This window comes from Neofelis nebulosa, chromosome 1 (genome assembly GCF_028018385.1).
Source record: "Neofelis nebulosa isolate mNeoNeb1 chromosome 1, mNeoNeb1.pri, whole genome shotgun sequence".
In the NCBI taxonomy this organism is placed as follows: domain Eukaryota; kingdom Metazoa; phylum Chordata; class Mammalia; order Carnivora; family Felidae; genus Neofelis; species Neofelis nebulosa.
Window position 1 is genome coordinate 116,076,416 of NC_080782.1, and position 14,761 is coordinate 116,091,176.

At 33.4% G+C, this 14,761-nt stretch overlaps 1 protein-coding gene across 6 annotated transcripts in view; it reads right to left on the reverse strand.

The window, feature by feature from the left end:
- DDX4 (DEAD-box helicase 4) overlaps positions 1-14,761 on the reverse strand; it is a 90,032-nt gene that overhangs the window by 39,647 nt on the left and 35,624 nt on the right. For 5 of the 6 annotated variants that reach the window (XM_058732357.1, XM_058732356.1, XM_058732349.1 and 2 more), the window contains 3 exons: positions 11,135-11,212; positions 9,430-9,480; positions 5,438-5,497 (listed from right to left, as the gene is read on the reverse strand). In XM_058732357.1, coding sequence (XP_058588340.1) covers positions 5,438-5,497; positions 9,430-9,480; positions 11,135-11,212 — 189 coding nt within the window. Of the gene's footprint in view, positions 1-5,437; positions 5,498-9,429; positions 9,481-11,012; positions 11,064-11,134; positions 11,213-14,761 lie in introns of all 6 variants that reach the window. The other variant, XM_058732354.1, reaches the window with a different exon arrangement.

A 14,761-nucleotide genomic window follows, 5' to 3' on the forward strand; every position in this document is an offset into this window, starting at 1 on the left:
AAAGTTCTATCAATCTAATGTTCTTTTACAGGTGGATCAATATTTTTTCTGATAGTTCAAAATATTTCTATCTTCATAATTCTGCAATTTCAATACACATATAGGGGTGTAAGTTTTTTTTAAATTCTCTCTGTAATCTTGTGCCTCCTTAACTCTAGAAAAGTCTCTGAACTATTCTTTGAATAGTATTCTTCCCTTCCCTCTTTCATCTTCTGTGTTCTTTCCTCAGGAGATATAGAGACATATGTTAGAGTAACAGAGCTTCTTATTCTATCTTCCCTAGAAGATATCTTCAAGTTTTCCATTCCCAAATTTAGAGAATTTCTTCAGATCTCTATATGGACTCATTTATTCTACTCATCTTTAATCTGTTTAATCCATTCATTATGCTCTCAATCACTACTGCTTTCTGTAAATTCAATTTGGTTCCTTTTCAAAACTAGCTTCTCTGCTGAGCCAATGATTATAAAATGACTCAGTACTTCCAGTACCAAAGCTTAATAATTCTGTACACAAGAGAAACACAAACATTTAAATGAAGATGCTTTCCTTTTCCTGTAACTAATGCCAATTTCCAGTTATATAAGAAGTCTAATAACTTGAGATGAAAATAACATGGATGTTACATACAATTAAAAATCTGCATGACCTTCTTGTTTGAAGGTAGGGACACTATGTATCCCACATGGTCATAAAAATAATTTGTTTTTAAATAAAGAGGTTAAAAGGTAAGTAAAGCACTACAGAAGTTACAATGAATGAACTAGATCTACACTTTCAACACATAAATCTTTAAAAACAAGGAATAAAAAAAGTCACAAAAAGAGGGAGAGTGCTTGGCTGGCTCAGTCAGTAGAGCATGCAACTCTTGATCTCAGGGTTTTAAGTTTGATTCCCACGTTGGGTGTAGAGATTACCTAAAAATAAAATCTTAAAAATAAGTCACAAAAAGATAGGTATAATACATTTTTATCAAAGTATGAATATGAAATATATACACACACCAATGTTAAATTAACTCTGGGAAGAAGAAGATATAAAATATAAAGATAAATCTTCCAACAATTATGTATCTTTTTATATATGAAATATACATGACAAAATGTTCCTGTTAAATCCAGGTAGTGGTATTCAAGTGTTTGTAATAGAATATTCTGTGCTTTTCTGAGTTATTGAAATATTTCAAAATTTACCACTTTAAAAGTCACTTTTCATAAATAACATTAATTTATTTTTTTAATGTTTATTTATTTTTGAGAGAGAGAGAGACAGAGACAGAGAGCAAGTGGGGGAGGGGCAGAGAGCGAGAGACAATCCAAAGCAGGCTCCAAACTCTGAGCTGTCAGCACAGAGCCCAACGCAGGGCTCAAACTCACAAACCATAAGATCATGACCTGAGCCTGAAGCCGGACGCTTAATTAACTGAGCCACCCAGGAGCCCCAACATTAAGGTATTTTTAAAGGTGACACATTAGTCCTTCCGTGAGGTGCGTTCTGCATTTCATAAGGGACAGCTGACAAACTCTTGCAGCTCTTAATGATGTCTGGTAACAATCCTCAAAAAGGCATAACTTTATAAATCATTTAAACTTCGGGTAAAAGAAATATAAACATCTTTTCTTCATTTAAAAAAGTACTTACCATAAATTTAGTGAGGTCACTCAACCTTCAATATATAAAATTCAATTATATTTCTATATACCAGAAAACAAAATGAAAATTTTTAAATGATATGGATCAATGACTCAGCAAAAGTGGCAAAGTAACAAACTCCAAATTCTGCTACTCCAAAAAAAGAAAAAAAAATGGACAAAAACTGTCAGAATAAAAATTTTCCAAAATGAAAGTTAATCAGACTTGCAGTAACCCAGAGAATATTTTAAGCTGATTCTCAGAATGGTGAACTCTGTGGCATATTTCAACTTACTCCAGTCCCATCTTCTGGCAATTCCACTTCTAGGCATATATTCCAAAGATGCAAAAACAACGACTCCCAACAGATAAACATATATGAATGTTCATAGGAGCATAAGAGCATTTTATATATACAATGGATAATTATTCAACTATAAAAAGAAAAGTTCTTTGTTCTGATACATACTACAACATGAACATTGAAAATGTTATGCTAAGTGAATTAAGCCAGACAGAAAAGGGCAAATGTCTTATGACAGTTATCAGGACATGCCAATCAAAACCATAATGAGATACCATTTTACACCCACAAGGATCACTACTACCGAAATGACACACAATAACAAAGACTGGTGAGGATACAGAGAAGTTGGGACACTCCTACATTGTTGGAAGGAATGTAAATTGGTGCAGCTGCCGTAGGAAACAATTTTTCAGTTTCACTCCAAAGTATATACACCATAAAAATTAAAACACATGTTCACATAAAACTTGTACGCAAATGTTTATAGTAGCATTAGTCATAATAGCTCAAAAGTAGAAACAACCCAATAATCCATCAGGTGATGAACAAACACAACATGGTACACTGTGAATTATTAATTAGCCATTAAAAGGAATTAAGTACCATCACATGCTACAACACGGACAAACCTTGAAAACATCATGGTAAGTGAAAGAAGACACAAAAAAAACACATATTATATCATTTCATTTACATAAAGTCCAGAATTGGCAAATCCATAGCTACAGAAAGTCAGTTAGTGGTTGGGTTGCTAAAGGATGGAGATAAAAGGGAAATGGGATGAATTGCTAATAGGCACAAGGTATTTGGGGAGTGGGGAGAAGGAAATGTTCAGGAATTAAAGAGTGATGATTTGAAATACAACACAGTGAATATACTTAAAACTACTGAATTATATACATCAAAATGGTGAAGCTTATGTTATATGACATATTAGATAAATAAACATAAGTATCACAAAATATCAAATACTAAAGTAAAGACAGACATATAATCACTCACTAGTGAAAACTGCAAAACATAGGAAAAACTCAAGATTTACGATGGGGATATTCAGGAATTGGAAGCACCAATATTTGCAAAGATGGCCATTCTCTTCAAACTAATCTACAGATTCAGTGCAATCCCCAAAATATCCCATTAAGTTTTTTCCTGGAAATTGATAAACTGAATCTAAAAGTCACATGGAAATGCAAAAGACTAACAATAACCCAAGTAATACTGAAGAACAATAAACTTGGAAGACTTACAGTACCAGATATTAGGACATATTATGAAATTACACTAATTTAGGCTATATGGCAAAGATGTGAAAATACAGAAACTGACCAATGGAAAGGAACCAAGTCCAGGAATAGTTTCACATAAATACTGTCACCTGATTTAGGACAAAGGCAGCCTAGCAGTGGAGAGTGGAAGGGAAAGTCTTTCAGAAAGTGATACCGGATCAACTGCACACCCTTATGGGGAATAAAAATGGACCTTGATCCCTATCTTACACCATATAAAAAATGAAGTCCAAATGAATCACAGTCTGAATGTGGAGGCTAAAAAAAATAAAATTTAACAAGAAAAAGAGAAGACAGTATCTCCATTACTTTAAAGGGAGCAAAGAGTCTCCAAATATAAATGTTATCCACGAGTTATTTTTATTGTTCTTGCAAATTTTCTGTGTTAATTTGCAAATAAAAAGGTAAAAATAGACACCCCAAAAAAAGGTGGCAAAAAACTTGAATCAACACTACACAAAAGATGATGTGCAAATCGCCAGTAAACATACGATGCATTGCACATTTTATTAGCCCATCAAGAAAAGGCAAGTTAAAACCACAATGAAATATATTACTACAGACTTAACAGAATGGTTAAAATTAAGAAGAAAATACCAAGTGAGGTGATGATGTGGGAGTGTACCTCAGTATATTTATCTTGAAAACATCTGACAGTAAAAAAATATATACAAAATCTATGAGCCAACAATTCTATTTCCGAACAGATAACAGTATCACCAAAAGCAATGTACTGGAATATCCACAGGAACAGTTTCAAAATAGTCCAAAATTGGAAGACATCCCAACATCCACGTACTGTTCTGTACAGAACAGTAAAACAAAAGAATCTATATAGTAATGATAATGATTACAACTGCAACCAACACTATGATTGCATCTCACAAACACATTAAGCAGAGAGAAGCTGGAGACAAAACAGCATGTTGTATGATTCCATTTATATTACGTACAAAAACAGAGAAAATTAATCTGTCCCGCCAAAAGTCAGAATACAAATTACCCATGTGGTGGGCAAGTTGCTGCTGAGTGAATATGATCATAAAAGGCGCTTTTGAGGTGCTAGTAATTTCTACTTCTTGATCTGGATGCCTATGAACATGTATGATGTATGCACACATCTGGTACTTTATGTCATATTTCAATATAAATTTAAATACACTTATATTTATGCACACATACTTGTATTTACTGACCACCATGTGCACGCTTTCCCTACCTTCAAATGTATACAACTCCAAAGAACAGCGATCAGGAATACCCAAAAATGACTGTTTCCCTGTGAGTCACCCTGTATTAGTCAATAGGCCAGGATCAAGCACATAGAGATTTTGGCTTCTGACTGCATCCCATAAGTATGAGTTAAGCAGATTTAAAGAGAATAGTGAGGAAGATACTCACTGTTCTGCAGAAAACAACCAAAAATTTAAAACTAAGAGCAATACTTAAGGAATATTAAGTGTTAAAATTGCTTGTTAAAGGAAAAGCAATTCTAAAAGGGGAGTCTGGCTTTTACTTAAATTTCCTTGCCATTATTACATGTCCCCCTGCAATTATCATTAAAAAATTCAATTTATGAGGTAAATAGCCATCCCTCATTCACCACCAAATTCCTCCCTACCTCACAGCCCTAAGAAGGTTATACTGAAGTCCACAAGTCCTAGCTTCACTAGGGAGTGTCTGGTATTCAGTGGGCTATTCAATAGGGAAGGAAAAAGCCGTTCCCAAGTTATGGTGAAAATACTAATGTATCTGATTATATAGTTCCTAAGGATAAACTCTTTTAATATAAGGAGATTTAATATCTTTTAATATAGGGAAATTCAGTAATTTTTATCCATTTTATAAGTTCACTATGTGTTGTTGAAATACCAAAAATAAAACCCACGTCTACCCATAAATGATTATCAAGAATTAAGCATGGTAATGTTTATACCATCTCACCTTAACTGCATCAGAGGCAGGATTAGCAGAGTATGATAGAGCACTGCCAGACTTGAACAAAGAATAATCTACAATTTCTTCCCTCTCCCTCATCTCCAAATATTCTATTCAGAGACAATGACATCCCAGTTCATATATACTGTGAATAACCAGAACTCATAGTCCCTATTCTGTACTTCATAGCACATTCTGGAGATCTTCAGGGAAAGAAACCCAATGACATTAGAAAGTGTAAGTACAAACTGTTCCAAAATATGGTCCTTACCGCCTCTCTTGGAAAATCCTCTGTTCCGTGTTTGATTATCTTCACAGTCATTACTAGATTCTTGAATAAAAATTTAACATGTGAATAGTATCTAAATAATTAATTTTAAAGGTGAAATATCTAAATAGCACTGTCACAGGATAAATTAGTGAAAAAGTATTTTCTTAAAGTAAAGTAACATTTTAATTCTTGAAATAATTTTAGCAATATAAAGACATTATTCAGTCAACTCCCTATACAAATCTTTTAATATACCTAAATGTTAAATGTTAAGCATACAATTGAGAACTCACTTTTTGCCAAGTGCCACACACAAGCCAAAAAATAGGAATTTCAAAATGTTAGTATGACTAAAAATGGTTTCAGAAACATCTAAACTATTAAGTAGTCAAGTGGTTCTGAAATGTAGGCCATAGGCCACTAGAAATACATGGCTATTTTTTTTTATAATGCTATCAATATTTCTGTAATTTGCCTTTCTTAATAAACCTCAGACATTAGAGGCTTTTTTTTTTAATGCTAACTTTTCCCTCATCATCCTAATGAAAGAATTTGCAGATATCCCATCTTTTCTGTTTTTAGTGACATTATCAAATAACATTACCATATATATTATATAATAATTAATAATAATAAATAAATATTAATTATTAATAAATTATTAAATTTATTATTAAAATAATAATATGACCTTTAGTAATAACTTTACAAAACTCTTTCTAGAAAACTCCAACAAAGCCACATTTGGGAAATAAACAAATGGCTTCAAGAGATCTTTATACATGCCATGAAATGTTTAAAATCTGAGAAGTTTAAGTCACAGTAATGTCATCAAGTGGCTAGACAGCTTAGAAGCTATCAGTTAAGTTCCTTGCAAAAATGCTAATTTAACAATTAATACTGTTCTATAAGAAATGACCCAGAGCTCTTGTTGCAGGCTCCTACTTCAAATGAAGTCAACGACTACCAAACATTCCTTAAGAACAATCTAACAACCAGACAACTTTCCAGAAGGCAGGATTTAAAACTACAAGGGAACTTAACATGAAGGAAAAAATTGGGGAAAGGTTAGCACACCCTGGAATAAGTATGACAGCTAACAATTATTGCCTTATATGAAAAAAAAAAAAACCTATGAATTAATTTGAGAAGTGAGAAGGAGAAAGAAGTCTCACATTATTTTTGTCCAATTATTCCCCTAAAACACACCTATATTTTGACCACACTGGGAATTAAAATAGGCTAATGACATTAGGAGAAGTTGGGTGAAGGGAACAATTATATTAGCAGAGGGGTGAAGGAAACACTCTAACTTGTTAACTCTAACTTTCTAACTTGTTGTAAGTCTTAGACTATTTCAAAATAACAAGTTATTTTAAAAAATCACTGTATGGGAAAAAAAAAAAAATCACTGTATGGGAATGCAAGCTGGTGCAGCCACTCTGGAAAACAGTATGGAGGTTCCTCAAAAAACTAAAAACAGAACTACCCTATGACCCAGCAATTGCACTACTAGGTATTTATCCAAGGGATATAGGTGTGCTGTTTCGAAGGGACACATGCACCCCAAGGTTTATAGCAGCACCCCGACAATAGCCAAAGTATGGAAAGAGCCCAAATGTCCATTGATGGATGAATGGATAAAGAAGATGTGATATGTATGATATGTATGTACCATATATATATATATATATATATATGTATGTACCATATGTATGTATGTATGTACCATATATATATATATGGTACATACATACATACATACAAGGGAGTACTACTCAGCAATCAAAAAGAATGAAATCTTGCCATTTGCAACTACGTGGATGTAACTGGAGGGTATTATGCTAAGTGAAATTAGAGAAAGATAAATTTATGACTTCGCTCATATGAGGACTTTAAGAGACAAAACAGAAGAACACAGGGGAAGGGAAACAAAAATAATATAAAAACAGGGAGGGGGACAAAACATAAGAGACTCATAAATATGGAGAACAGAGGGTTACTGGAGGGGGTGTGGGAGGGGGGGATGGCCTAAATGGGTAAGGGGCATTAAGGAATCTACTCCTGAAATCACTGCTGCAATATACGCTAATTTGGATGTAAATTTTAAAAAATAAAGTTAAAAAATAAAATCACTGTAGAGTTAGAAGATAAAGCCAAGGATAAAAAAGAGAGATTATCCCAACATCAGCTATGACCACATTATATTAGTAATTACATAAAAATCACTAAAACTGTATAAAATATGTAACTTAAATAAAATATAGACACTTTAAACATATAAACATAAATAACACATAATACATTGATTATATAAAACATATCAAATATATATTAGTATGCAAAAATGTCACATATATTATAGCATTTTATATAAATAATATCACATAAAATTAATTAATAGTAATAACAGAATTCAGTATAGTTTAGCACTGTTCTAAATGAATAATATGTACTAACTTTTTAAATCTTCACAAAAACCTTATGAAATGGGTATTATCATCTTTTATCAAAAGATAAAAGCTATACCAGCTAGAGGAAACAAGACTGCAGGGCCAATAACGACCACAAAAGATGCTATTCATTTGCATGCAGAGTAATAGCTTCTATCATGATATTAAAATCTGTTCCTGGGCTTGCCAACAACAACTGTAAGAATGACAGAATTCAATCCATATATATGTGGGTTTTTTTGGGGTTTTTTTTGTTTTTTTAAGGGGACACAAGCTTGAGAACAGAAGAAAGAAGACAAAAGAGAAGAAAGCAGACCATTTTGGAGGAAACAAGTTCTCTCAGGTGCCAGGAGAAACTGGACTTTGTGCTCAAAAGCACAAATTGGTTAGGTGAACATGATCTTGAAATATTAACAGATTTAAAAATGGGAGATTAGGTAGAACAGAAATGGAAAAGAATAAAAATTGGGTTTTTTTTTCTTCTGTTAAATATTACTTCTATGTTATGTACATTTTCATTTGAATAAGATATGAAAAAATGAAGAAACAATTAGGCAGGATGAGACTGACGACAGTTTAGGGAAACAGTCTTATTAGAGATATTAAAACCCCATCTAACTCCAAACAGGTTTTAAGGTTATCATTCTAGGCTTGGTATTGATGTTGAGAATCACTGTTAAGAGTATAAAAAGATTAGGTCTCAAATAAATCATGAAGATGGATGGCATTTACTATTTACCATGAATGTGTGTGGTATTAAACTTTATATTTTCACACACATTTTCATTAAGTTTGCCTAACAACCTTTTAATATGATGGCCTCCACTCTGCAGAATAGCAAATTGTGGCTCTGACAAATTAAGCAACTTGCTCTAAGTCATTCAACTAGGTCACAAAGCAGGGCCAGGAAACAAAGTTGCATATCCAAAATGTATTACATCATTATGTTTCCATAGATAAGTGATTACCAAACAAAATGACATCAGGATCACCAGGCAGGCTTTTTAAATACAGGTTCCAAGGCCTCATCCAAATCTACTTAATCAGTAGAAAGCACTATTAATTTTTATAATCTATCTTCTGATAACACTACTCTACTCTCATCATTCTCTTTACTCCTCCAAACCAGTGTGTCAGTACTTTTGATGGAAATGCCTTGATAGCAGCAGTCATCTACATACTCATGAATCTTTTTCCACTGTCAAGAATTATGTAAGTCTGAATAGGGATCTGCATGTCCCAAACTGTATGTGTATATGGACATGGAGTTTTGATTCTTAACTTGTTCTTTCTATTATCCCCTTTTTCTTAAGGTAGCAAACCATTCAGAAGTCGCACCTCATAGACTAAGTCAAATGGCAATAGGCCAAACTAGGATGCCTGAATTCTTGGTCAGGGCTCTGGTTATAATTGCTGTATGAAAGTGGGTTTGAATAAATTAGAACTGAAAACCACTGTGACACTTAATCTTAGTTTTCCCTTTAGCATGTACTCTGAACATTCAATTTTAAAAGCCACTACAAAAAACATTAAACTTACGTCTCCAGAAACCAGAGCTATCACCTTCTTCAAACTTGTTATTTGAAAAACCTATACAAAATAGAAAATTAAACTTGCAAATTTCTGAAAACAATTACCTGTATCTCTGTGGTAAACAAACCAAAAAACAAAGGGAAAAAAACAGCAAAACAAGTGCTACTTGTTATGATGCCCCTTTAATACAGGATAAACGACACAGAACTATAAATATAAATACTGAATAAAAACTCACACGGGTTGGGGGGCACCTGGATGGCTCAGTTGGTTAGACAACCAACTTTGGCTCAGGTCATGATCTCACAGTTTGTGAGTTCGAGCCCCATGTCAGTCACTGCGCTGACAGCCCAGAGCCTGGAGCCTACTTCAGATTCTGTCTCCCCCTCTCTCTACCCCTCCCCTGCTCACGCTCTGTATCTCTCTGTCTCTCAATAATAAATAAATGTTAAAAAAAAAATTTTTTTTTTTAAACTCACATGGGTTGGCTAACAATTTCTGCATTGTGTCATTTAACTAAGGTAAAATGTCAGCCAACGCTATAGCATCTCAGATGTCATATATTCTTCTATATTATATGGTCAAACTACAGCTATATATCAACATAACACACTACATACTTTCTATTCAAAATATCAAATGTTTTAAAACCTTCAATCTCTTCATTTGCCAGAGGACAATATTACTCAATTATAATCCAATAATCAGTAATTTTTCCCATCTCAGTAATAAGGAAATTCTTCTAACATTTTTTATTTTCAGCAAGTTTTTTTTTACATCTTTCATTTAACTCTACTTTCAGATTTCTCATATAATAAAAACCAGTACAAAGATTTACGTGTCTCTGGAACATACAGATATGTCTCTAAAATTAATTTTAAAAGGATCTATCAGTAATATTTCATAAAATTTTTAAATGTTGAATCTTACTTAAATTATCTTTAGTGCAAAGACATTCATGGAATAATATACCTTAAAATTAAATGTGAATGTAAGATGCCTGTCAATCAGTATTTAAGCAAAATTATAAAATATATTTATATTAAATGATGGCTTCTGCAATACAGAGACTAATCATTTTGACAGGTATTAAATTTATATGCAGAATGTATATATAAAGTCACTTAATATCTCAGGTACAAAATAATCTAACATCCCTTTTAACACAGAAATCTAATACACAATTATGATATAAAAGTAAGTACCCTATAGCTTCAATGTGTAATTAGAGGAAAAGAGTTTTTCCTTGAAAAGATACATAATTTCCAAATAAAGATAATCTATACAGAAATAGCATATTCCATAAAACCTAAGTTTTCAGTTATTTAGTTCATGTCAGTATTTGCAATCTTTTAAGTTGGTTCAGAAAGGATTATAATCTATCTACTACCCTCCACAACTGACCTTTCCCAACATTCAACCCTCTTCAACTGTCTGGTTTCCAAAATGCTTGGTAAAGTCGTCCATCTTCACATTATCAGTCTTGTTCTTAAGTTATGCTCCAGTTCTGATATACAGTTTTTAGTTTTTAAGAAAAAAAAAATGTAACTTCAAAGCTACTACTGGTTCTTTGCTCAACTCAAATTCACCTTTTGAAGTATATAAGATGGATCTCTTGCTGGGGGCCACAGGGGAAGAGTCTTGAGTACAGGAAAAAAAACAACTAGGGCTCACTCAAATTGGGATTATAAGATTATCATCAGCAGTTTACCTCTGTTTCCAAAACTCTTTCCAACTCCAAAGCCACCCATTGTGGATGTATTCTCCCTTTTACTAGACTCGCCAGCATCTGAAAATTCAGACAGAGTTAAAACTCTTTAAAACATATAACTGTGCCATCAAAGACTAGAAATTAAAGGACTCCTTGAGATTGCTTAAAAATAAAATCTTTAAAAAAAAAAAAAAAAAAAAGGAGGGAACCTTGCTGGGTCCTTCAGTAGCGCATGCAACTCTTGATCTCAGAGTGGCAAATTCAAGTCCCACGTTGCATTTAAAAATTACTTAAAAATAAAATCTTCAGGGGGTGCCTTGATGGTGCAGTTGGTTGAATGTCCCACTCTTGATCTTGGCTCAGGTCATGATCTCATGGTTTGTGGGTTTAAGCCCTGTGTGGGGCTTTGCACTGATGGTGCCAAGCCTAATTGGGATTCTGTATCCCCTTTTCTCTGCCCCTCCCCTGCTTATGCTCTTTCTCTCTCTCTCTCTCAAAAAAAACAAACAAAAAACAAAAAAACCTTTAAGTAAATAAATTATTTAATTTTATTTTAAATAATTAAGTTTTATTTTTTTTTTTTAATGTTTCCTTATTTTTGAGAGAGACACAGAATGCCAGCAGGGGAGGGGCAGAGAGGGAGGGGCCACAGAATCTGAAGCAGGCTCCAGGCTCTGAGCTGTCAGCACAGAGCCCAACGTGGGGCTCAAACTCCCAAACCGTGAGACCATGACCTGAGCCAAAGTTGGATGCTTAACCAACTGAGCTATCCAGATGTCCCTATTTTAAATTAATCTTTAGGGTAAAGGTACCTCCAAGGATAGGGAGAAACAAGTATAAGAACTTATAAAGATATAATACCCTTCAACTTTTTATAAAAAATTCGTAACTTATAATACTAAGGTAAAACCATAAACATACTCCTGGTGAAATACAGCTTTCTATTAGTTGTTATTTCATGAATGACTTTTCCTGACTTTTAATGAGGAAATTCAACTGTGATTTTCTGTATATTGAAACCTCACCCTGTATAGAGCCAGCTACTTAAACTTATGCCCCTGTATGAAGGTTACATGCTACTGAACATGTTATATTCTTGTGCGATTTTTTAATTATTACTTATTTATTCTGTTAATACTTAAACTTCTCAATCTTTCCACTTTTAAAATTCAAATTAGGAAGGAACTAGGCAATAAAGAAATAAGAGCTGTGACTGCCACTCCCCTTATCACCTCTCCACTCTTCCAGCATCTTTACTCATATTATCTTTGAACTTTATCTCCTACCACATAACACTGAGCTCTCAACATTTTAATTCACACCAAACAATGTCCCATGTTCCACACTGTGAACTTCTAATACTGTGTACCTTCCTGTATACTTCAGCAAGGCATTCCCTGCTTTCATATTTTCCTACCAAAATTCTTCAGCATGGCGTTCCGTTTTCCTATTTTTTCCTATCAAAATTCCTTTCACACTTCAAAACCCCAGTTCAAAGGCAACCTTATCTGAAGAAGTCTTCTTTCAGACCTCCCGTCATCATCAATCCTTTCTCCACATTCCCACAGCACACTACCACTTTATTTCTTTCCATGTGTTTCTCTATCACTACATTAATCTTTCTGAGGGCAGAGGTGCTAAGGCAAGAAGCATGGTTATTTAGAACAAAACACTAGAACAAAAGACATCTGAAACAACAAAAACTGCATAAATTGTGTCTTACCTATCTGTGTAATATCTTAATACAACTAAGTTAAAGGACCTGCAAAACTTCTAAAGCCACGTGCAAAACTGCTTAAGAGCAATTATCCATATTTTCATCAGATTCTAAAGATGTGTGTGATTCAAGAAGTTAAAGCTATTTATGTTATACTTTATAGAACATAAAAAGGGGATCAATGCTGTATTATAAGCAATTAAGAGACAATTTCTTTTTTTTTTTTTTCAACGTTTTTTATTTATTTTTGGGACAGAGAGAGACAGAGCATGAACGGGGGAGGGGCAGAGAGAGAGGGAGACACAGAATCGGAAACAGGCTCCAGGCTCCGAGCCATCAGCCCAGAGCCTGACGCGGGGCTCGAACTCACGGACCGCGAGATCGTGACCTGGCTGAAGTCGGACGCTTAACCGACTGCGCCACCCAGGCGCCCCTAAGAGACAATTTCAAAAACAAATTACTAGCTATGCAAGTTCTGAGAAAAAAATATCACAGAGGTTGAAACTAAAATAGCGGGTTAACAATAACGAAAACGAGTTATATTAATGGGTCTATGAATTCCCAAGATTGTATGTGGTACAATGATAACTTTTATAAGTATTAACATTCAACCAAGAGTTTTGATAAGTTTTGCTACCTAACCCATATGAAATTAACAACGTGTAGTAAAAACTGTCTAAGTGGTGTTTTTCTAGTTTAAAAAGCTTTTATTCAGAGATACAAGCTTCCAGTTATGGAATGAGTAAGTCACACAGATGAAAAGTACAGCATAGGGAATATAATCAATGATACTGTTAATAGTGTTGTATGGTAACAGATGGTAGCTACATTTGTGGTGAGCATACCACAACCCATACAGGTGATGAATTACTTCATTGTACACCTGAAACTAATGCAATATTTTAGGTCAACTATACTTCAATTAAAAAAAAAGAAAAAAAGTACATTCAATTAATGTAAAACTTTAAGAAGATATATAAGTATACTTTCTGAACTTGAAAATTTAAAAATAGTTAATTCAAAACATTTCTGGCTTTGGTAAAAATAAAGTATTTAAACTTTTAAAAAGATTTTATTCAATAATATTTTGAAATCTACATCAAAAAGTGTCACCTCATCTATTCTAAAATGGGATTTAAAAACATCTACTCAAAAATAAAGTTTTAAAATAAATCCAGTATTAAATATTTCTCTAAGTGTAATATTAAGATATTATCTCTAATGTTAGTAATAACTAACAAAACCCACACCTGAACCTCTTGGCAAGATTACATGATTTTTATTCATCAATGCTTCTTACTATGAAGGTTTTAAAAACAGAATATATGTGCATATTTAAGGAATAAACTGGGGCACCTAGGTGGCTCAGTTGGTTAAGCATCCAACTCTTGATTCTGGCTTGCATGATAATCTCACAGTTCATGGGTTCGAGCCCCATACTGGGTTCTGTGCTGATGGTGCCAAGCCTGCTTGGGGTTCTCTCTCCGCCCCTACCCCACTCATGCTCTCTCTCAAAATAAATAAACTTAAATTTTTTTAAAATAATTATTTCCAAATTATATCAAAATATAGATCCACATGTTAACTATGTTAACTGAATCCAAACAAGAAATTAAGTTTTCCAAATATCAAATGAAATGCCACACCTTTAGTTTCCAATGAATAAAAATCCTTAGAAATAAGATTTTCCAACTAACATCTAATGAATTCAAGATTAAATGTTTTGTGTATTTAAAACTACCAATTAGCCCTTATTTATGGCATCCTGTAAAAGAAATAAATGGTCATAAAGATATTTAAATAAATTGAAGGTTCTCATATTTTATCACACTATACTAAAACATAAAGCAGAATATTTTCAGCATTTTAATAACAATTCTAAAAATGGACCACAGTAAGGTGTTCTGCTG